The sequence below is a fragment of the Vipera ursinii genome, assembly GCF_947247035.1.
Source record: "Vipera ursinii genome assembly, chromosome: Z".
NCBI lineage: Eukaryota > Metazoa > Chordata > Lepidosauria > Squamata > Viperidae > Vipera > Vipera ursinii.
In genome coordinates, this window is record NC_139517.1 from 12,433,891 (window position 1) to 12,455,709 (window position 21,819).

Here is a 21,819-nt window from a genome sequence, read left to right on the forward strand (position 1 = left end):
AAGAAGAGACTGGACAGCCATTGGTCTGAAATGGTATAGGCAGGGCTTTTTTTCTCATAGAACGCTCAGAACGGAGTTCCGGCACCTTTTTTGGATGGAACCTTGTAGGGTAGGCAAGGTGGGTTGTATGACGTGTGAGTTCTGGCACCTTTTTCTTTTACAAAAAAAGCACTGGGTATAGGGCAGAGGTCCCCAATCTTTTGGGCACCAGGGACCAGTTATGGGGAGACAGGTTTTCCCATGGACCAGAGGGGACGTGGTTTTGTGTGCTGCCTGCATCCTGCAGATGGGGCTTTGCTTGTTTGTGCAGACTGGGTGCTGGCATGCCACAGCCCAGTACTGGTCCACAGACCGGGGTTTAGGGAGCCCTGCTATAAGATCTCCTGTTTAAACAGGGGTTTGCTCTAGAAGACCTCCAAGGTCCCTTTTCCAACTCTGCTATTCTCTTATACTGCAAGTATTTCAGATAATTAAACTTGAAGTGACTCATCAAAATACATCACGTACCAAGATCTGACAAAGGTTGATTAAAAGGAGATAAGGCTCATGATATCTTGTGTAGAATGTAATGTATGCGATTATCTGATGTATTTTTTCACTGACACTTTTTTTTGTAAACTTTTATCTGATGAGAACAGGAAGAATTTTTTTTTACTTTTATAAACATGATGCACTGCAGACAAAGCTTGTGGGTTGTAGGAAATTACATTTTTAATGAGCCATTACTGAGAAACATTGGTGAAAGCATATGGTTACAATAAATCTGAAACACCATCAGTACAAAATTAATAAACTGCACTGGGGCAAACATTCTATACACGGCCTTTTTACTCACTTGTTATTCAAGAGTAACTCTAATAAGCTTACTTAACATACAAAGGATAGGGATGTTTCTATTGCTCTCTATGAGAAGGGGCAGCAGAAATGGAAACAAGGCTTTTGTTACATTGTTAAAACATAATTTTTGATTTCAGACACATTTTATGCCCTATTTTGTGAGTTTTAACTTAAGTGCTATTATGGTAAGTAAAGCAATGTTTTAAATTTCACATTGCTCCTCAAATTAGTTGTAGGAATTGCTCTATCTTATATTCTAATGCTGTGGCTCAGTGGGTTAGGACGCTGAGCTTGTCAGTCAGAAGGTCGGCAGTTTGGCCGATCGAATCCCGAGTGCCACATAACAGAGTGAGCGCCTGTTACTCGTCCCAGCTTCTGCCAACCTAGCAGTTCGAAAGCACGTAATAATGCAAGTAGAAAAATAGGGACCACTACGGTGGGAAGGTAACAGCGTTCTGTGCGCCTTTGGCGTCTAGTCATGCCGGCCACATGACCACGGAGACATCCTCGGACAAGCGCTGGCTCTTGGGCTTTGAAACGGAGATGAGCACCGGCCCTTAAGAGTCAGAAACGACTAGCACGCATGTGCGGGGGAACCTTTATATTCTAACACCCCATTGTTTGGTATCATATTTCCCCATGAGTGCCAGTTTGGTGATGTAATGAAAGCATCAGTTGAGTTCTAGTTCCACGGCTCCCGCCTTAGACACAAAGCCAGCTGGTTATGATCTTGGGCCAGACACCTTTTCTCAACCCTAGCAAGGAGGCAACAGCAAATCACTTGGCAAAACCCTTGCCAAGAAAACTGTAGGGAATTGACCAGTCTCTGAAAATCAGTACTAACTGAATGAAAAAAAAAAGAAGTATTTTTGTAAATTTACGGTTTTGGGATAACTGGGTTACAGCAACTTAATTGTTTTGACCCTGCTGGCAACTACATTTTCTTAAAAATTGGAGGAGGATGGATTGACATAGAAAAAATTGGATGATTTCTCAGAATTATGCAATATGTGTGATTAAGTCACGAATCAGTAGAATGCGGTAGGAATTAGTTAAGGCTTTGAAACCAGCCAAAGATATCTACAGGTAGTTCTCGACTTAGAACAATTCATTTAGCGACTGTTCAAAGTTACAACACTGAAAAAAAAGTGAGTTATGATCTTTTTTTCACACTTACAACCACTACAGCATTCCCATAATCATGTGATTAAAATTCAGACATTTGGTAACTGGCATGTACTTATGACTTTTGCAGTGTCCCAGGGTCATGTGATCACCTCGTGACCTTTTTGACAAGCAAAATCAATAGAGAAGCCAGATTCACCTAACCACAATATTACTAACTTTAAAACTGCAGTGATTCACTTAAAAACAGTGGGAAGAAAGATCATGAAATGGGGCAAAACTCACTTAACAACTGCCTTGCTTAGAATTGGAAATTTTATGGTCAGTTGTCGTCATAAGTTGAGGACTGCCTGCATTTCCTTGTAACCCTGACTTTATTAGTGAGCTGATATAGTTACTCCAGTACAGACCCAGTATGTAACTGATACAGGATTTGTGTTTCTGTACCCTGTTAATTATCTGGAAGTGAAATTCAACAGGCCTGTACATTATGTCCATGACTAAATTATTTTAGCAACTGATTGGAAAGTTGTTATTTTTAGCAAAGTGATTCTTTACGACGTCTGAGTGAGAAATGGAGACATAACACAGCAGTGAGACAACAGGCAGAAATGATGATAGGGACTTTTTGCGCACCGAAGCACATATATTTAATCTTGCAAAATACCTGGGACAGAAGTGGGTGCAACACCGAACATGCCAGGCTATTCTGCAATTATTGTCCTATCCCAGGAACACTAGGAATTTCAAGACTTTTGTTCTATTGTAGAAAGTTCTCGACTTATGATTGTTGAGTCCCGCTGGTCGTTAAACAGATCACAAGACCGCGCCCAATTTTGTGATCTTTTGTGTGGTGGTCGTTCAGCGGATATGGCGGTTGCAAAGCAAATGCCGCCATCATTAAATGCTGTGGTTGTTAAGTGAATCCATTGCCCACAATGGGAGTTTTTTTTTTTTTTGCTGAAATCTGGAAGTCACCACCAGTTTCTAGCATAAAAACCCACTGAATAATCCTGGTCATGTGACCGTGGGACCATGCAAATCGCTGTAAATAGGCTCTAGTTGCTGAGCAACCCAAATGCAATCCTGTGACAGCAATGAAGGGCCTATCAGAATTTCAGATCTGGGTCATAAGCAGCCCTGGGGAGGCTCTTTGTCCACTGCTAAGTGACCCGTCATAAATTGAGGTATACCTGCATTCTTTCTGCCCTAACTAAACAGGGAATCCATGAAACTCACAGTTCATACTACCTTGTGATTATTCCTCTAGCGCTAGTTTTGTTTCAAAAAGGAAAGTGACTTCACCATTGTACGACTCCCCTATCCAAACACGCAACTGCCACAATGAAGCAATCAGGTTGAGAACTTATCTATTCCAATGTTGTCACGTAATACTAGGACCAGACCACAGCCTATTTCAAACATGTTACCTGATACAGGAAGTTCAGTCTCAATGACTGAAACACTAGTTTCTGTGGAAATGACTAAGTTACAGGTATGTGTGTTAAGTAGGATGCATTTGGTTTCATTTTGTTTTCATCCTGGCTCTTACGAAGTTCTGAAGCTAATTCAAGAGCATTGACTAACAAACCCCCCCCCCAAATTTGTCAACGATCTGATGATTGACTTAATTACTGAGAAGGTCACATGTGACTTTTGGAGATCACCACCTTGTCTAATTGCTCACTTCTTGAGATGAGTCCATGAGATGTCACAGGCTCACCACTAATGATGGTTCCTCCCGCCCATGGTTTTTGTAGTAAAGGGTACACAGAGCCTGAAATGGATCTTGTACAAGTCATCAGCAGAAAAAGTGAGCAATCCTATAGATTCCGAACAGTCACACCTCTAAAAAGATTGGTCTGTTCCATAATGATAAAAGGGCATTTATAAGTTTTTATAGTTATTCTAAAATCCAATCAATAGTCAAAATGTCTCAGCTCTCAGACATAATTTTACAGTCCGGCAATGAAAGGAATTATTTTGAATGAGAACTGCTGGAAGATCAGTATGGAGTTTTATGTCAGTTTGTGGTGTCTGTGTGTGTGTGTGTGTGTGTGTGTTGTGTGTAGTTATCATAAATATGCCATCTGAATAATGTAAATATTAATATGAAACTTCTTTAAAGGGTTAATGAATATTTTCTAGATAATACTGTAATTAGCTCAATAAAAGAAGTTCAGAGTACAATTTTACCTTTACTTCAGGTTACAAAAAAACCAAAAACCCCAGAAAATAAAATCCTACTTTGCTTTCCCCACAAAATATGAACAACAAAAAAAATAAGATCCTAAGAAAATCCTTTTTCTTTTTCTCAGAGCAGATGGAAAACTAAAACTTGCCTATGTCCTGACCAGTATGGTAACAAAAAAGCAAAGTTAAGCAAAGTAATTAGCTTTGGGTTTCATATACCACATAAAACAAGTTTGATCCAGTAACAGAATAGAATACTTACATTGTGTTAGTTAACATACAGGTAGTCCTTGACGTGCAGCCACAATTGGGACTGGAAGTTCTTTTATTAACTGATGAGGTCGTTAAGTGAATCATATGACCGCACCCCATTTTACAACCTTTTTTTGCCCGACTGTTTAGGCAACTCATGCAGTCATTAAGCAAATCTGGCTTCCTCCATTAACTTTGTCGGAAGCCAGCTGGGAAGGTTGCAAATGGCAATCATGCAATTCCGGGACACAGCAACCGTCTTAAAATACAGGCTGGTTGCCAAGCAACTGAATTGTAATCACATGACCGTGATTGGAACGCTGCGATCAGTCATCTCTTATTGGGCACTATCGTAACTTTGAGGACTACCTGCAACAAGATGTCAAGTTGATAGCTCTTGACACTATTGTGAATTGTCTATAATGGAAACCCTCTGAGGCTGCCTGGCCTCTGTCTTAGGGACATACTGCATAAATCCCCCCCAAGAAAACTCTGTAATTTAGGGAAGTGGCTCCTTTAAAACAAGCATGCAGGTGGAATCATGAAGCGGACCACCCATTCACTTAGTGACATTTACTAAGGTAGAAATATGGCTTGCAAGTCCTTGACTTACAACCATGTGCTTACTGACCATCTGAAGTTACGTGAAAAAGGTGACCTGTGACCCGTTTTTCACCATTACGACCATTGTGGCATCCCCCACGGGTCACATGATCGAAATTCAGATGCTTGGCAGCTGGTTCACATTTATGACGGTTGCAGTGTCCCGGGGTCACGTGATCACCTCTTGAAACTTTCCGACAAAGCAAAGTCCATGGGGAAGCCAGATGCACTTAATAAATGTGTTACTAATGTAAAAACTGCAGTGATTCATTTAATAACCGTGGCAAGGAAGGTCATTAAATGGGGCAAAATTCATTTAACGGCTGTCTTGCTTAGCGGCAGAGGACTTGGGCCCAATCGTGGTCACACATCGAGGACTACCTCGATGTAGTTGGCACCATCTCAGAAACAGCTTTAACCGTTCAGCATAAGATGCTATTCTAGTTAATCCACCGTACTTGGCAACGATTCTGCCTCTGACTGGGACTGGAGCCCTGGTACTTAAAGGCCAGCTGCTGGGCCCTGGGGCACACCCTAGGAGAGTAGCATATTAACACTGGTCCCCAAGTTAAGGACAGAAACCTGCTCTTCCCCTGGGTGGACGTGGGCCAGGTGACGAGGAAACTGCTGCTTGTATCGGAAAGTTTTCCCACAGGCCGAGCAGGCGTAGGGCTTCTCCCCCGTGTGGATTCTCTGGTGTTTGACCAGTTTGGAGTTGACATAGAAGCCTCGGCCACACTGGGGGCACTTGTAGGGCTTCTCCCCGGTGTGGATCCTCTGGTGCTCGATCAGAGACGAGCTTTGGGAGAAGCACTTCCCGCACTGCTCACACCGGTAGGGCCGTTCTCCGGTGTGGACCCGGTTGTGCGATACGAGGTGGGTCTTCTTCTTGAAGCGCTTCCCGCAGAGGGGGCAGGGGAAGGGCTTCTCCCCTGAGTGGGTGCGCTCGTGCTTGAGCAGGTTGGAGCTGAGCGAGAAGCGCTTCCCGCAGAGGGCGCAGCTGTACGGCTTCTCACCCGAGTGGGTGCGCAAGTGCTTCACCAGGTTGGAGGTGCGGCTGAAGGCCTTTCCGCACTCCCGGCAGGGGAAGGGGGTCTCTCCCGTGTGGGTGCGCTGGTGCTCAGTCAGAGCGGAGCTGCGGCTGAAGCCCCGTCCGCACTCGGGGCAAGCGAACGGCTTCTCGCCTGTGTGGATCCTCTGGTGGCCCATCAGGGTGGAGCTCTGGGAGAACCGTTTTCCGCACACGTTGCACACGAAGGGCCTCTCCCCTGTGTGGATTCTCTGGTGCTCGATGAGCACGGAGCTCTGCGAGAAACTCTTCCCACACTCCGTGCAATGGAAGGGCTTGTTCACTACTCTGTGGGGTGCGGTGGGTGGAAGAGCAGGTGGGGGTTCCAGGATCCCCAGGAGGTTGATGAAACCTGGAGGATCCTGGGAAACCTCTTTCATCCGGCGTCTTCTCACCTGGCTTCTCCACCTCTGGTCTTCTACTTTGGCCTGGTTTTGGCAATCCTCAGCTCTTGAAAAGTTATCGGGGTCTTCAAGCTCTGCCTGCTCTTTCCAGCCTGCATCAAGGACCCCTCTTGGTCTTTCTTCTCTCTCCATACTCCCCAGCATTAATCCTCTCTGCTCCAGGCTCAGAGTGGCTTCTAGGCCCTGCTTCTCTAGTCCTCCCTCTGGGGCTTCCATCTGGAGATCTTCCATCTCAAGAAGACTTCCAATCCCAACACCTGCAGAGAGTAGGAAAAAAAGAGTACAAGTAGTTCTCAGCTTACAGCCACTCAGTTAGCGACCGTGCGAGGTTACAAAGGCACTGAACAAAGTGACTTACGACCAGTTTTCACACTTAACAAACATTGCGGCAACCCCATGGTCACGTGATCAACATTCGAATGCTTGGCAACTGGCATGAATTGATGACAGTTGCACTATCCCGGGGTCATGCAATCCCATTTGTAACCCTCCCAGCACATCTTCTTCCTTCTGTCCTGGCCACTTTTTACAGAGGTACGACTGAGAGCGTTTTAACCAACTGCATCACTGTTTGGTTTGGTGGTGGCAGTGCCTCAGATAGATAGTCCATACAGAGGGTGGTAAGGACAGCTGAAAAGATTATAGAACACTCGCTTCCCGTTATTCAGGATACTGCTTATAAGTGTTACATGCTTAGAGCTCAAAGCATTGTTAGGGACACCACATACCCACTTCACAGTCTGTTCCTGTTACTTCCCTCTGGGAGGAGGTTTCTAAGTATTTATAGCAAAGCTACTAGATTCTGTAACAGCTTTGCTCCTTATGCCATCCATCTTGTAAATTTGCAGGATTCTTTTTTTTGCCATGTATATTTATACATTCGAAGTGGACTGTGATGTTTCTCTGTGTCATATACGTGTATGTACATGGGTATATGCGTAATGGGTTTTTTTGATAGCTGAATGGAACGAAATTTCATTTTAATGGATGCTGATTAGTGTACATTTAAAGTGACAGTAAAGTTTCTATTCTATTCTATTCTATTCTATTCTGCTGGCTTCCAACAAGCAAAGTCAATGGGGGAAGCCAGATTGGCTTAGTGACCGCATGATTCTCTTAACAGCTGCAGTCATTCTAACAACTGCTGCAAAAAAGGTTGTAAAATGGGGCCAAAAAATCACAACTGCCTTGTTGTCATAAGTCAAGGAGTAGCTGTATACAGATATCACTTTCTCCTAACTGGAGCCATTTTCTGCATGGAAAGTAATCTCGTATCCAAAACAGCTGTCAGTGACACACTTGCTCCCTTGACACCCTGGGATCTTTTCACTCAAACCTCCCACCCCAGTTTTCAGTGGCCCAAATCCCATGTTGTCCTAAATGTGGGGCATATTTGGGAGGAGGTCAGTCTGATGCCTCTCTTTTTAATAAGCAAGGAATGCTAAAACAACCTTCTCCAGATATGATGGGCTGCACTTTCCACAACACCAGCCAGTACGTCTACTGGCTCAGATCACTGGGGATTATAGATGTTGTAGCTCCCATGACCTTGTGGAGTCCTTAGTGCTCTTTGAGCTTGGTGGCTTTCTTGCAGACATTTCATTACCAATTTCATTAAAATCAATGAAATTTTGTTTCATTATCAGTGCACTGACAGCAGTGTCCCAATATCTAAGGGACTGCCACACAGAAGAGGGGAATCAAGGAATTCTCTAAAGCACCTGAAGGCAGGACAAGAAGCCATGGATGGAAATTCATCAAGGAGAGAACCTAAAACTAAGATGAAATATCTTGACAATTAATCCGTGGAACAACTTGCCTCCAGAAGTTGTGGTTGCTCCAACACTGGAGGCTTTTAAGAAGACACTAGACAACCATTTGCCTGAAATGGTATAGTCCAGGGGTAGGCAATCTTAGCTCTTTTATGACTCATGGACTTCAACTCCCAGAATTCCTGAGCCAGCATGGCTCAGCTTGGAAACCTCTCCCTTTCCCCTCAGCATGGGTGGCTCAGGAATTCTGGGAGTTGAAGTCCACGAGTCATAAAAGAGCCAAGGTTGCCTACCCCAGGTATAGGGGTTTCCTGCTTGGATTAGAAAACCTCCAAGATCCCTTCCAATTGTGTTATTCTGTGATTCTGCACTGATGATGTTATCTACTTAGGTAATGAAACATCTGCAAGAAAACCACTCAGCTCAGAGAGCACCAAGGACCTCACAATTCAACCCTGAGCTACAAATATTCTAATCACTCCCATAATCTTTCTACAAATCCACATATTGTTTTTCACTTGTAGAAAGCACAAGGCAGACAGGGAATCTTGTAACTAGGAATCCTTCATTGAGAACATAAATCCAAGTAACAGAAAACAGAACTGCAGAAAGCGCATCTCAACATGGCAGATTCTTTTTACAGTAATCAGAAGGCAGGCAGTGTGTGGCATCACTTTGTAACACAACTTAGATTGGCCCAGTCAAATTTTCTGGGTCTGCACAACAGAGAGAACCGCTACATTGCATGCCAGGCTAACGTGATATACCAGCTTGTGGCCCAGTGCATCATGCTATCACTAGCTATGAAATTCAATTCATCTGTGGCTGAAGGCAGCTGCTACCTGGCCTTGAGATGTTCATTGGGCTGGTTGGAAGCTGAATGCAAGTTGAGCACTCAGCCTGCAAAATTTAATTTATAGGGCTTGGGGGGTGGGGGGGGAGCCTTTAGTGTAGCAATTAAACAAGCAGATGCTAAGAATCATTCCCAATCCTGAATCTTTTTAGCATAGTGCAGCAAACAGGGGCAGGTTTCAAAAGAGGAAACAGAAACATTTGCAGATTTCAAACAGCTGCATCTTTGCAATTCCTGGCATGCTGGAGCCTTGGGCAACTAAATAATCTACTTAAATGTTTTCCTATGGTTCAGCTTTTCTAACCAGCCAATTGTTCTTCCATTGTGGTACAGAATCAGTAGAAAGAAAGAATTGTAACCCCATATGGAGAGCATAAATTAAAAAAAACATAATATATGAATAAATTAATGCGCTGCCTGTCATCTTTGTTTAAAACACTCCTGTTTTAAAATATCCCTTCCATCTCCACTGTCTGTCTCACTTCCTCATTTCTCAATTCCCCCAAATGCCTTCCTGCCAGTTATACAGCTTAAAACCTAGTTCTGATATACAGAGCCAAATATTATCCTGATTTCCACTTTCTTGGCTTTTTCAAGACTACATCAAGTTTTCAAGCTGTACACAACGAGCCTGCAGAAGAGTCCCATATAACTAAAAAAAAATCTTGCATAATTTGGATACTAATAAATTGCACCAGCTTGCTCGGTGATTTTGCCTTGCCTAGACAGAATGGAGCTCTTAAAACTGATCCCTTATTTTCAGAGGTTATAACCTCGCATAAAAGAAATCTGGCAGCGTCTTGTCTGTTTTCTCCGCTCCGCTTCCAATGGCTTCAGGCTCATTAGATGGGCTCTTTCTTCTTACCTTTGTCTCTGGATTTCTCCCTTTCTTGCGTCCCTCCTAAATGCTCCCTTTCCATCTCAAGATCGTCCTCGTATCCTGGGGAATGGATTTTGCGAAATCCTCACTTTTGTTTTTCTTTTCCTAAGGCACAATCAAAGAGCAGTTGCAAAACACCAGACAGTTATCACAATCCTGCGGCTTTGCAAATGGGTAATGCCTACAGAATGATAGAGGGAACCCAGTGATGACGTCATATCCTTGAAGTTCACATGATGCGGCGGGGGGGGGGGGCGAATTAGAGAGGGGCGGGAGAGAATTTTGGGGACGGTTGCTAGGAAACCAAAGGAAACACTCTAGATAAGGACCGGTGAAGGGGAAAGGAATTCAGACGAAGGGAAAGGAATTCAGACAAAGGGAAAGGAATTCAGACGAAGGGAAAAGAATTCAGACCCGGGTCGATAGGGTTGCTCTGAACCAGCCAGGCAGCCTCAGGCAGCCTCGTCTCCACAAAAAACCTCCTTGAGCACTGCCCACTGAACTTTTATTCATCTCCAACGTTACAAAAAACTCCATCAGTCTCATACAACATGGGATACATAATTGGATACATAGATAATTGGATACATACATAGTGAGAACTTCTCAGGAGCCCATGAGATCATACAAAAACAAGATACTAACGCTATATGTGAAAGCTTTATCATAGCGTTTCCCAAACCTCCCACATGCCAGCCTGCCCGTGAGCCAGGAGAGTATGCTCTGCACCGTAACCCACGTGAAGGCCAGTTAAGGGGGGTTGGGAAAGCTGAAGGCTGAGAAACCAAATTCTTGGGAGGCCAAATTCTGGCCGTTCCCACAGACCGGGGTTCGGGGGAAATGAGGAGTTTGCTTCGGATGCATTACGAAGAATGAGAACAGCCTTTTTTATATATATATAAAATATACAACCAGCAGAAATTCAACAGGAGAAGTATTTAGATGGCACAGCTTCGTGGAGGAAATCTGCTTATTTTGGTTCCCTACCTCTTTTGCAGCTGCCAAAAAAACTAAATGTGTCCTTTTAGAATGGGGGAATTTTAAGTTGTCTGCAGAATCTTAATAAATTTTTGGAGACTTTTAATGTATAGTCTAGAGCAGGGGTAGGCAACCTCGGCTCTTTTATGAGTCATGGACTTCAACTCCCAGAATTCCTGAGTCAGCAGCTGACTCAGGAATTCTGGGAGTTGAAGTCCATGACTCATAAAAGAGCCGAGGTTGCCTACCCCTGGACTAGAGGAATGAATAGAGGAATGGACCCAAATCTCAGTACCCTAGGGCAAAGAAGGAAGAAGGATAAAGGAGAATATTTGTCGCTCAGGATTGCTTTTATTTAGGATCCTATTATGATTTATGTTGATTGGTTTGATTTAGTATCCTATGTATCACTGAGTGTTGTATTTTATGATTTATGATTATTGTATTTTATGATTATGATCATGATTTATCACTTGTTGCTTGTATGCACACTGAGAGCTTATGGGCCGGAGACAAATTACTTGTCTGTCCAATCACACTTGGCCAATAAGGAACATTTCTATTTCTATGGTATTTCTATTTCTGTTGTCTTCCGGGTGAGATTCAAGGTACTGGTAATGGTGTTTAAGGCCCTACATGGCATGGGTCCGGAGTACCTTAGGGAGCACCTGCTGCCGGCATCAACTTCCCTCCGCCCTGTGCGCTCCCACAGAGAGGGCCTCCTCAGGGTGCCTCCGGTCAGAGAATGTCGATTGGTGGCCCCCAGGGGGAGGTCCTTCTCTGTGGGCGCCCCGGAGCTATGGAATCGGTTGCCGGTTGAGCTCCGGATGGCGCCCGACCTTCGCTCCTTCCGTCGCGATCTGAAGACACTCTTATTTGAACAAGCCGGCCTGGCCTGATGGGGGATGGGTTGGGTTTTTATTGTCATTTTTAATATATGTATTTACTGTTTTTAGTTGGGCACATGTTTAATTCTTTTTAACTTTTGTATTTTTGTATTTTTTATAAATCTGCCCTGTTCACCGCCCTGAGTCCTTCGGGAGAAGGGCGGTATATAAATAAAATTATTATTATTATTATTATTATTATTATTATTATTATTATTATTATTATTATTATTATTATTATATTATTATTATTATTATTATTATTGTTATTATTATTATTATTATTATTATTATTATTATTATTATTTATTATTATTATTATTATTATTATTATTATTATTATTATTATTTTAGGATCCTTGGTGCTCTCTGAGCTTGGTGGGGTTTTTTTGCAGACATTTTATTACCCAAACTAGATAACATTAGCACTGATGATGTGACCTAGTCCGGATTATGAAACGTCTGCAAGAAAACTACCAAGCTCAGAAAGCACCAAAGACTCATGGAGGAAGAAGAATGCTGGAGTTTTTGTTGTTTGTTTTCTTCTTCTTAAAGTATTTTTTCAACAGTTGCTATTCTACAGTTGTAGACAGCTCATTTCCACTTGCAGTAGGTCAAAGGGTTTAAAAATACAACTGCCAATCTGCTGGCTCAAAATACCCATCACCCTTATTCAGCTATGAATTTTTTTTTTATAAAAAAAATTGCCCTAGTGTACAGGTTTGTCCTAGTGTATAATGTTTGCTATAAAGCTCGGGAACAATTACTTTATAATAGCATATGCCAACTTGTTGATATGGTCGTCCCTTCTTTTCAGTCTGGGTTCCACGCCAAGAGAAGCTGCTGAAAAAAAAGGTTTTGGCTCTTACTGTGAGATGGTCTCACGAGACCGATGGTTCGTTAAGGTGCTTCCAAGTAAAAGGCAGCACGTAGGGATGCAATCAGTCAAAGCTTTATTTAACGATAAAGTAAATAGAGTTCCCTAGCATGGAGGCGTCCATGCCTGGATTGATCTCATGGATCAGCAAGCAAGCAAGCAAGCAAGCAAGCAGAAAAGAGAACAAATAGAGCAGACAAGGAGCAGCCCCTCGAGCAGAGGTTTTTATGGGGGTCCTCAGCCCCTCCCTTACCAATTAACTCTCGCCAATGGGGTTGCAGGGGCCGGGGACCCCTGACCCACCAGTGGGAGCAAAGAAGCCTCTTTGCTCCCATCTGATGACCTTTTTGCGGAACTGCCATGGCTGGCACAAAAACATCTAACACTTACTTCATTTATCAAAGCTGGATTCCCAAAAGAACTAAAGCCTGTAACTGGCTCTCAAATCTATCAATTTATCAGAGTGCTTGTTCATTTGTTTTGGTATAGTATATCTGTATTGGTCAATAAGATGTAATATAATGTGTCATCACATACAACCACAATTTATGTTGACCTCCCACCATTTTCTACACAGAATTGGCACGATAAGATAGCCCAGTAGTTCCATTGTGAAATGAGAGGAGATGAAAGATATCCTCGATGAGTTGCCCCAAGCAAATAAATAAATGAAGCAATAATTCCATTTGAAATCTTACAGGTTACAATGTATTATTATATTACAATGTATTATAATAACACATTGTACTCCACTTAATTAAAAAAAAAAGGAAACGTGTACTTAGCAAAAGGTTGCTCCGAAAAGCTTTTTTATGCCTTCAAAAATTATACTGTTTAGGTACAAGGCTAGAAAATGAGAGACTGTGAGTTCTAGTCCTGCTTTAATCACAAAACTCAGCTGGGTAACTTTAAGCTAGTCACTCTCTCTCAGCCCAATGGGGAAAATAGGAGGAGGAAGATATCTTGGATACGTTCACCACCTTGGAGTTATTTTTAAAAATAATAAATACATAAATAGATAACATAAAGAATGGCTAATTGTAAGCCAGTTTCTGGGACATGAAGCCCACATAAGTTGTTGAGGTTGATACGCACTGGTTTATATTATAATACTGTGTTTCCCAGAAAATAAGAGCCAACCAGAAAATAAGCCCTAACATGATTTTTTCCAGATGCTCGTAATTGTTCTGTACCAGCCTACAACCGGCCCTGCAGAAAAGGCAGGGACAACCCCTTTACAAAAAGGCAAGAGGCTGGAACTAAGCCTGCCAAATTTATTGACATAAAACAGAGCAAACAGAGCAAAGCCAAAATACAAACCATGAAACAGGAGGTATTCAAACGGTTGCCTTCAGCAAAGCAGCCCTCCCACATATTCCCCTTTTAAACAGTTCAAGGCGTGGCTTCTCTCTGCCTCCTTCCGAGGTGCCCCATTGCCTTCCTCTGTTTACTCCTGATTGACTGCCTCCTGCGTCGGGCGTCGTTGAACAGGGCCAGCTGTTGGGTCATCTTCATCCACGCTGTCAGGCTCACACAGCCGGGTCTGCGTAGTAACCAGATGAGAGGGGCCTGGCTGAGGGTTCTGCAAAGACTCAGGACTGTCCTCTGCAGGCTCTCCAACACCCCCCTCCTCCTCCTCTGAATCGTCCGACCCAACTGCTGAACCCACAGGCTGACCCTGAATCACAACAGTAATACAGTATAAACCCCACCCCAAAATAAGCCCCAGTTAAGATTGTCAGCCAGACGGACACATTTAGTACCATAGTTTCCCGAATATAAGCCCTAATGCATCTTTTGGAGCAAAAATTAATATAAAACCCTGTCTTATTTTAGGGGAAACACAGGATAATATAAATAGCAGCTGTTGCTGGTTCTGATTTTTCTGAATGCTTACCTAAAATGTCAACCAGGTAACGGTTTCTCTGTCCATTCATGTCCGACTCTAGGGCACGGTTCTCATGTTTCTAGGCCAAGGCAGCCAGTGTTGTCTGAAGACATATTGCATTATGAAATGAAATGAAATGAACCTTTATTGTCAAAGTACAACTATGTGTACATTGAGATTAGCTGAGCCTCCCTTTGTGCTCCCTCCCCCCAACGCACAGTGACAACAAACCCTCCATCTTACTACACCATGTGAACCAACTACACCACACACCGGCCTCCCAAGTTAATTCTGCATAAAATTCACAAAAGTTATTTCTCATTCAAAAGCCTAACATCCCAGGGATAAAAGCTGTTTTTCAGCCTGTTGGTGCGGCTGGCTATACTCCTATATCTCCTACCCGATGGTAGGAGAGTAAAGAGATACCGTCCAGGGTGTGAGTCATCCCTGAGAATTTTCCTCACTCTTCCAAGGCAGCGAGCCCTGGCGAGGTCATCCAGTGGTGTCAGGGGACAGCCCACAATGTCTTGTGCTGTGCTCACCACCCTCTGTAATACTTTCCTGTCCGCGGCTGTCAGACCAGCATACCAAACCACAATACCGTACGAGAAGACGCTCTCTATAGTAGACCGGTAAAAGAGGGTCATTAGCCGTTGTTCTACCCTGTTCTTCCGCAAGACCCTGAGGAAGTGAAGCCTCTGTTGGGCCTTTCTAGCCACCTGGGTTGTATTAACTTTCCAGGTCAGATCTTCACAGAGGTAGACTCCCAGAAATTTAAAGGAGGAAACTCTCTCCACACAGTCCTCCCCGATGTAAAGTGGGGCAGGTTCCTCCTTTTTTCTCCGGAAGTCTAGCACCATCTCTTTCGTCTTGCCGATGTTCAGGTGCAAGTTGTTGTTACTATACCATATGGATAGTTTTTGAACCTCCGCCCTGTATGCTATCTCATCTCCACCTGTAATGAGACCCACCACATGTGACCAGCATGGCTATATGCCAAAGGCACACGGTGCGCTATTACCTTCCCACTAAAGTGGTACTTATTTGTCTAGTCACATTTGCATGCTTTCGAACTGGTGGGTGGATAGGAATTGGAGCGAGAAACTGGAGCTCACACCATTGCCCGGTACTTGGGACTCAAACCCAGGCTGTCAGCTTTCCAGTTGACAAGCTCAGCGTCTTTAACCACTGAGCCATCACACCCCCACAAAATGTCAACTAATGTTGTATTATCATCCTTTTATAAAATCCGATTGCCCAATCAACAGCACAGTAATATCTTAAGATAAGATAATCCTTATTGTCATTTTTTACTGTGGGCACGACAACGCACATCAAAAATGAAATTTAGCTGCCCACTCTCAAAGTGAAACACATACATGACACGCACCTAATATCTTCTCTAGTCTATGCTTGTTTATTTATTAATTAATGGAATCCCCCCCCCAAGAAGTGAATGGGCTCAAGACAGCTTACATAACTTAAACATACAACACAATACACAATCTATATAATAATTATATAGAAAAAGCAACTAAGATGATCAAAGGCCTGGAGACCAAAATGTATGAAGAATGACTGCGGAACTTGGGTTTGGCCAGTCTAAAGAAAAGAAGAAATAGGTGAGACATAATAGCAGTGTTCCAGTATATGAGGGGCTGCCACAAAGAAGAGGGGGCTATGTCTTTGGTTGGGCTGTTTACTGTTAGCTTGTCTGGCAGTTGCTTGATTAGGATATTGTTTACTTCTTGATTGTTGATCTGATGTTAATCTTGATGTTAATCTATGCTCATCTAGATGTTGATTGCTGGTAGGGAGCTGTTTTGGTCGCTTTGTTCCTTTTTTTGACTCTTTGATTATCTCTTTTGCACTGTATGTAGATGTTATTTGCGTCTGAGTCCATTAATGGCCAATTCGTCAGAATGCCAGGCTTCCAGGAAAATGGTTTAATTTTCCATCTTCCTTGTTGCTTCATCTCCCTTCTAGGTCTTTGATGAGAAATGGATTTATGGCCTCCAGTGCATTGTACATTTGATCTTTGCACAGGCGGTTCCAGCCAGGAACTAACTTGTAGAGCTCTCGCATTTTTGCCTGATTAGTTTCCTGCGAGCAGATTTTTTGGTACTGTTCTTCGTTTAGGATGGAACCATGCAATTTATCCAACACCTGTTCCACTGTGCTAGTTCGCTGAATCAGCTGCTCCCTGAACCGGTCGATGAAATGCTGGTGAGAAGAACTAGACGGCTGATTCCCTGTCAAGAAACGACAAGAAGACAAGAACTCTGTACATGCTCACAGGGTAGTCTTACATTAGCTGCGAACTCATTCCCTTTGCCTCAGAGCCAGTGTTTCCCATCCCGAGCAGCTTTTAGACGAGTGATCATCCACTCCCAGAATTCTTGGCGATGGCCTCTCTGGCTACGGCATTTTGGGATGTTGAACTCCCCACATCTGGAAGTTGCACAGAATGAGAAACACTTCTCGCGGCCTTGGGAACGGGAAGAGCAAGCTAATGGTTTCTAACAGCATTCTGAGTCCTTCTCCAATAGTAGAATTCTAATATTCTAACATAAAAACGAAGTGTTTTAGAGGAAGTGGTAGATAGAAGTCACTGGGATGGGAAACGGAGTGTGCAAAAACAGCATCCTTGTTTATGCTGGCTAATTGCTTGAATTTGATTTAATAATAATAATAATAATAATAATAAGTCGGAAGGGACCTTGGAGGTCATCTAGTCCAACCCCCTGCTAAGGCAGGAAACCCTATACCATTTCAGACAAATGCCTGTCCAGTCTCTTCTTAAAAACTTCTAGTGTTGGAGCATTCACGGCTTCTGGAGGCAGGTTGTTCCACTTCCTTCCAGTGGAGACACATCTGAATTGCCCTGCCTTGGCCAGCTTATGTTGTATGGAAAATGGCTTGGGGGAAAAACCCAGATATTCTTACCTAAGCATGCCAGCTCTTGTCCCCTGCTATAGTTGACAATTACAGCAGTAAACCTTTTTTTTTTTTTGAAAGCGAGAGAAACTTCTCATTTTTAAAAAAATCATACAGGAAACTTCTTAAAGTTTCTAGGAAATCAAATTACATTTCACATTGCTGTTGTATCAGTTATTTATGAATGAGTGGTAGCAAGCACAGCAAGTATGTATGTAATTTTTCATAGGGACTTTTCTGTTCAGGGAGTGCATATAGACTGCACAAGAGTGAGACTTAACGTGGGTGCCATTCCAATACGTTTTTCAAGACTGCATTTTTCAAAGATTGTTCCCTTTGCTTATTTTGGTTCTACTGTAGTCCAATTGTTAGAAAGAGCAGAACTGGACTACAATTGTCAGACAAGGAAAAGAATGCTTTAAAAATGTTTTAAAACCCCAAATATCACAGCCAGAGTGGCCATTGTCAAGAATTCTGGGAGCTCTTTCTAAAGCGATTTTGTTCACAAACTTTACGGGCAAGCTTCCCAAGAGAATAGAATAAAATTAAAAGCCAGATACAGTTCCATAGTTCATAAATGGAAAGGAAATGATGTAATAAGTGAAAGTAAAAAGGTGAGACTTTTATAGGAAGTTTAAAAAATGTCTTTCAAACTTGTGGAGCTCTTTCTAAGGCGATTTTGTTCACAAACTTTGCAGGCAAGCTTCCCAAGAGAATAGATTAAAATTAAAAGCCAGATAAAGTTCCATAGTTCATAAATGGAATGATGTAATAAGTGAAAGTAAAAAGGTGAGACTTTTATAAGAAGTTTAAAAAATGTTCTTTCAAACTTGTTAGGGAATGGTTGAGTAATACTGAATACGTTAGTGACAAAGGTCTGTATTGCGTAAGAACTGCAGAAGATAGCAAGGGTCATAAACCTCCAAGGAAGAAAATTATAAAATATGTGAGAATGAGAAAGAGGGCTCATGAAATTTTAAGAAATGCAAGTGGAAGCCACGATCGTTTTAAAGGTATTTTAGGAAAAAGATGCACACCTTGCTGTTTCTTTTTTCAATTCAATTTACTGAATACCTATGATTTTAATGTTTTCTATAGAAATTGAAAGAAAGACAGCAGGATTTTTTTTTAACATAGGCACCAAAGGAAAAGGATGCCTGATAAATTAGTAGGTTTTCTTGTTTCATTTTTGAAGAAACTTTGCCAGAAAAAATTTCAAAAGGTGATTTTGGAAGATCTGGCGCTTCAGTTTGCAACAAACATGGCCACGGGATAAGATCCTGCAAATTATTTCTCTACTACCAACTCGAACAGATGCTCACCTTCTTGATCTGGATCAAGCAAGAGGCTTTGACGTGCCCCAAATTCGCCCCCTGAGGGCTACACAACATGGACTTTGAAATACTCACAATATGGTTCTTGTAGTACTGTTACACTGGCCAACTAACATGGGTTTTCTTGTATTTTAAATTTGCCCTTTTCAAAATGTATGGCAAATGATTTGCCATAAACTTTAGCCTTGAAGAAAAACCTCCCTTTTAGATAAGAGTTTCATTTTTCAGCTGTTCTCAAGCTTCCATGAACAAAAGTGAGTGCAGGTAATTCTCGACTTACGACCACAATTGAGCCCCAAATTTCTGTTGCTAAGTGAGACATTTGTTAATTGAGTTTTGTCCCTTTCTACGACCTTTCTTGCTGCAGTTAAGTGAATCACTGCAGTGGATAAGTTAGTAGCCTGATTGTTAAGTCCCCACTGACGTTGCTTGTTAGAAAGTCATACAAGGGGATCACATGACCCTGGGACCAACAGCAACGGTCATAAGTATGAACCAGTTGCCAAGCACCTGCATTTTAAATTACAATTTATTTGAAACGTGGTTAGGGGGATGCTGCAAAGGTGGTAACTGTGAAAAACTGTCATAAGCCACATTTTCCAGTGTCGTCGTAACTTTGAATGGTCGCTAAATGAACCGTTGTAAGTAGAGGACTACCTGAATTGAGCTCATGGATGGGAAATGTTGAGAATGTATCTTATCTACTGTATATCCATTCTGACATTATTCTTGGCCAATGTTTCTTTTGCTGTTATCCAGACGAACCTTTTAGAGGCCGAGTGCCCAAACTGCAACCCCAAACCCACTTATGTATGGTCCTGTGCCAGGTGGGTGTGGCCCATTGGGTGGGCGTGGCTGCAGTGGTAATGGCAGACTGGATGGGACTAAAAAGTTCAATCAATCCATTCCAACTTTGGGAGATCTTTTTTTTTCCCCGTGAGAAGTTGAAATGATTGATTGAATCTTTTTTTTTTTTGCACACGGCAGCAGAGGCCTAAAGCGAAAAGGTTTTATGAAACCCAGCTGAAGGCCTAGGACTGGGGCGACAGTACGCGTGCCCACAGAGAGGGCTCTGCGTGTCACCAGTGGCACGCGTGCCATAGGTTCACCACCACGGTTCTATACAAACAACTTTGAAAAAATAAATCCAAGGTACGAAGTGAAAGCTAACGGGTGAAATGAGTCTTTATAAAATAATATGACCAACACAATCAGCACCTTTCACATCAGGCTTTTAATTCAACAACGGGAAGAGACGGATTTCCCAAACTGGGTCCTGAAGAGAAAATGGTGCCCATTTTTCTTTGCATGTTTTATGAATATATGCAAATACCTTGCCTTTACCAAGGTTTTAATATAATCTCCCTACCGTTCTTTGGGGTTTTAGAGAGAAATCAGATATTGTTGCGAAACTGAAATTTGCTTAAATTTGTACTAAGCAAACAGTCACCCGGGTGGATTCCTGCCTACTGTTGGAGAAGTTAAGGGACTCACCAGCTTGTCTTGAGTGGGTGCTGAGCTGAGGCACAGGTTTCTGAGCAGCATTGCAAACATCTGGAAGGAGGAAAAAAAAAAGGTTCCGTTCTTGGCCAATGTTTCTTTTGCTGTTATCCAGAGCACAATGCTCTTTTCAATCTGAGTTGCTCACACATTATTGGATGTTTTTAATTCTTATGATATAACTAGACCAGGGGTTAGGCAACCTCGGCTCTTTTATGACTCGTGGACTTCAACTCCCAGAATTCCTGAGCCAGCCAAACTGGCTCAGGAATTCTGGGAGTTGAAGTCCACGAGTCATAAAAGAGCCAAGGTTGCCTACCCCTGAACTAGACAGATGACTTTTGCCCTACTCAATCAAAACCTTTTGATGTACTTTTTTATTAGGCAAACTATAAAAAGTGACGGTGTGATTTCTCCCCTTTGTATTCTCTCTCTCTCTCTCTCTCTCTCTCTCTCTCTCTCTCTCTCTCTCTCTCTCTCTCTCTCAATCAATCAATAAGAGAATCCTTTTTAGTGGAAACGTTTCAAATAAATTGTAATTTAAAAGATCTCCCTCGTCTCGGGAATAAATTGGGGTCTAACCATACCGAGGTCCTCATCTTGAAGCCGGATTTGGCTATCACCCCCTCCCTACACACACACACACACACACACACACACACACACACAAATTGGGGTCTAACCATACCGAGGTCCTCATCTTGAAGCCGGATTTGGCTATCACCCCCTCCCTACACACACACACACACACACACACACACACACACACACACACACAAATTGGGGTCTAACCATACCGAGGTCCTCATCTTGAAGCCGGATTTGGCTATCACCCCCTCCCTACACACACACACACACACACACACACACACAAATTGGAGTCTAACCATACCGAGGTCCTCATCTTGAAGCCGGATTTGGCTATCACCCCCTCCCTACACACACACACACACACAAATTGGGGTCTAACCATACCGAGGTCCTCATCTTGAAGCCGGATTTGGCTATCACCCCCTCCCTACACACACACACACACACACACACACACACACACACACACACACACACACACACACACACACCTTTCTTACCAATTCCACCAATTCCACAAAGAGCCACAAGGTTTTCGGCTTGCCGTCTGCAGTTGGAGCGTCTCAGCACCGCGGCTGCCACCTCCGGGGCGTAATCCTCGGTGTAAAAGTCGAGCAGGAGGTCGCTCAGATCCAGCGCGTCCGCCTTCTGCAGCCGTCCGCGGGGGATATTGTCGTAGGCCGGCTTGACCGGGAATTCGTGGAGGTTGGCTTTGAACTCTTGGAGCTCGTCCTCCGTCAGATCCTCCAGCGTCTCCTCCAGGCATTGCTGGATGGATTTGGCCATGTTCGCCGCGCCCCGTCCGTCGGGATGAGCCCCGAACCACCAGCCGGTTTGAA

The 21,819-nt window shown here is 43.1% G+C and overlaps 2 protein-coding genes across 5 annotated transcripts; both read right to left on the minus strand.

The window, feature by feature from the left end:
* Positions 1-652: 652 nt before the first annotated feature.
* Positions 653-10,163, minus strand: LOC310648577 (uncharacterized protein). The gene is made up of 2 exons (XM_083376480.1): positions 9,974-10,163; positions 653-6,740 (listed from the first exon to the last, which is right to left on the minus strand). The coding sequence occupies exons 1-2, from the start codon at positions 10,026-10,028 to the stop codon at positions 5,545-5,547; spliced, it is 1,251 nt and encodes a 416-aa protein (XP_083232606.1). The 5' UTR covers positions 10,029-10,163; the 3' UTR covers positions 653-5,544.
* A 3,512-nt stretch (positions 10,164-13,675) lies between these two features.
* LOC310649568 (apoptosis-associated speck-like protein containing a CARD) lies at positions 13,676-21,819 on the minus strand. Of its 4 annotated transcripts, XR_014494258.1 has the most exons (5): positions 21,481-21,819; positions 20,384-20,443; positions 16,364-16,870; positions 14,628-14,721; positions 13,676-14,273 (listed from the first exon to the last, which is right to left on the minus strand). XR_014494258.1 is itself a non-coding variant. In XM_083378090.1 (3 exons), exons 1-3 carry the CDS (start codon positions 21,764-21,766, stop codon positions 16,590-16,592), a joined length of 618 nt encoding a protein of 205 aa, XP_083234216.1. In that variant the 5' UTR covers positions 21,767-21,819; the 3' UTR covers positions 14,977-16,589. The 4 variants fall into 4 exon arrangements, 3 of the variants coding, with proteins under 3 accessions (XP_083234216.1, XP_083234215.1, XP_083234217.1); XM_083378090.1 differs by lacking the exons at positions 13,676-14,273; positions 14,628-14,721 and having other exon boundaries at positions 14,977-16,870; positions 21,490-21,819; XM_083378089.1 differs by lacking the exons at positions 13,676-14,273; positions 14,628-14,721 and having other exon boundaries at positions 14,977-16,870.

Excerpts from the sequence above, each read along its gene's own strand:
- LOC310648577 (XM_083376480.1), bottom strand. The coding sequence starts at position 10,028 with ATGGAAAGGGAGCATTTAGGAGGGACGCAAGAAAGGGAGAAATCCAGA. Across the intron at positions 6,741-9,973 it reads GGAGAAATCCAGAGACAAAG|GTGTTGGGATTGGAAGTCTT; the intron begins GTAAGAAGAAAG and ends TACTCTCTGCAG.
- LOC310649568 (XM_083378089.1), bottom strand. The coding sequence starts at position 21,766 with ATGGCCAAATCCATCCAGCAATGCCTGGAGGAGACGCTGGAGGATCTG. Across the intron at positions 20,444-21,480 it reads TTGTGGAATTGGTGGAATTG|ATGTTTGCAATGCTGCTCAG; the intron begins GTAAGAAAGGTG and ends TCCTCCTTCCAG. Across the intron at positions 16,871-20,383 it reads CACCCACTCAAGACAAGCTG|GGAATCAGCCGTCTAGTTCT; the intron begins GTGAGTCCCTTA and ends GTTTCTTGACAG.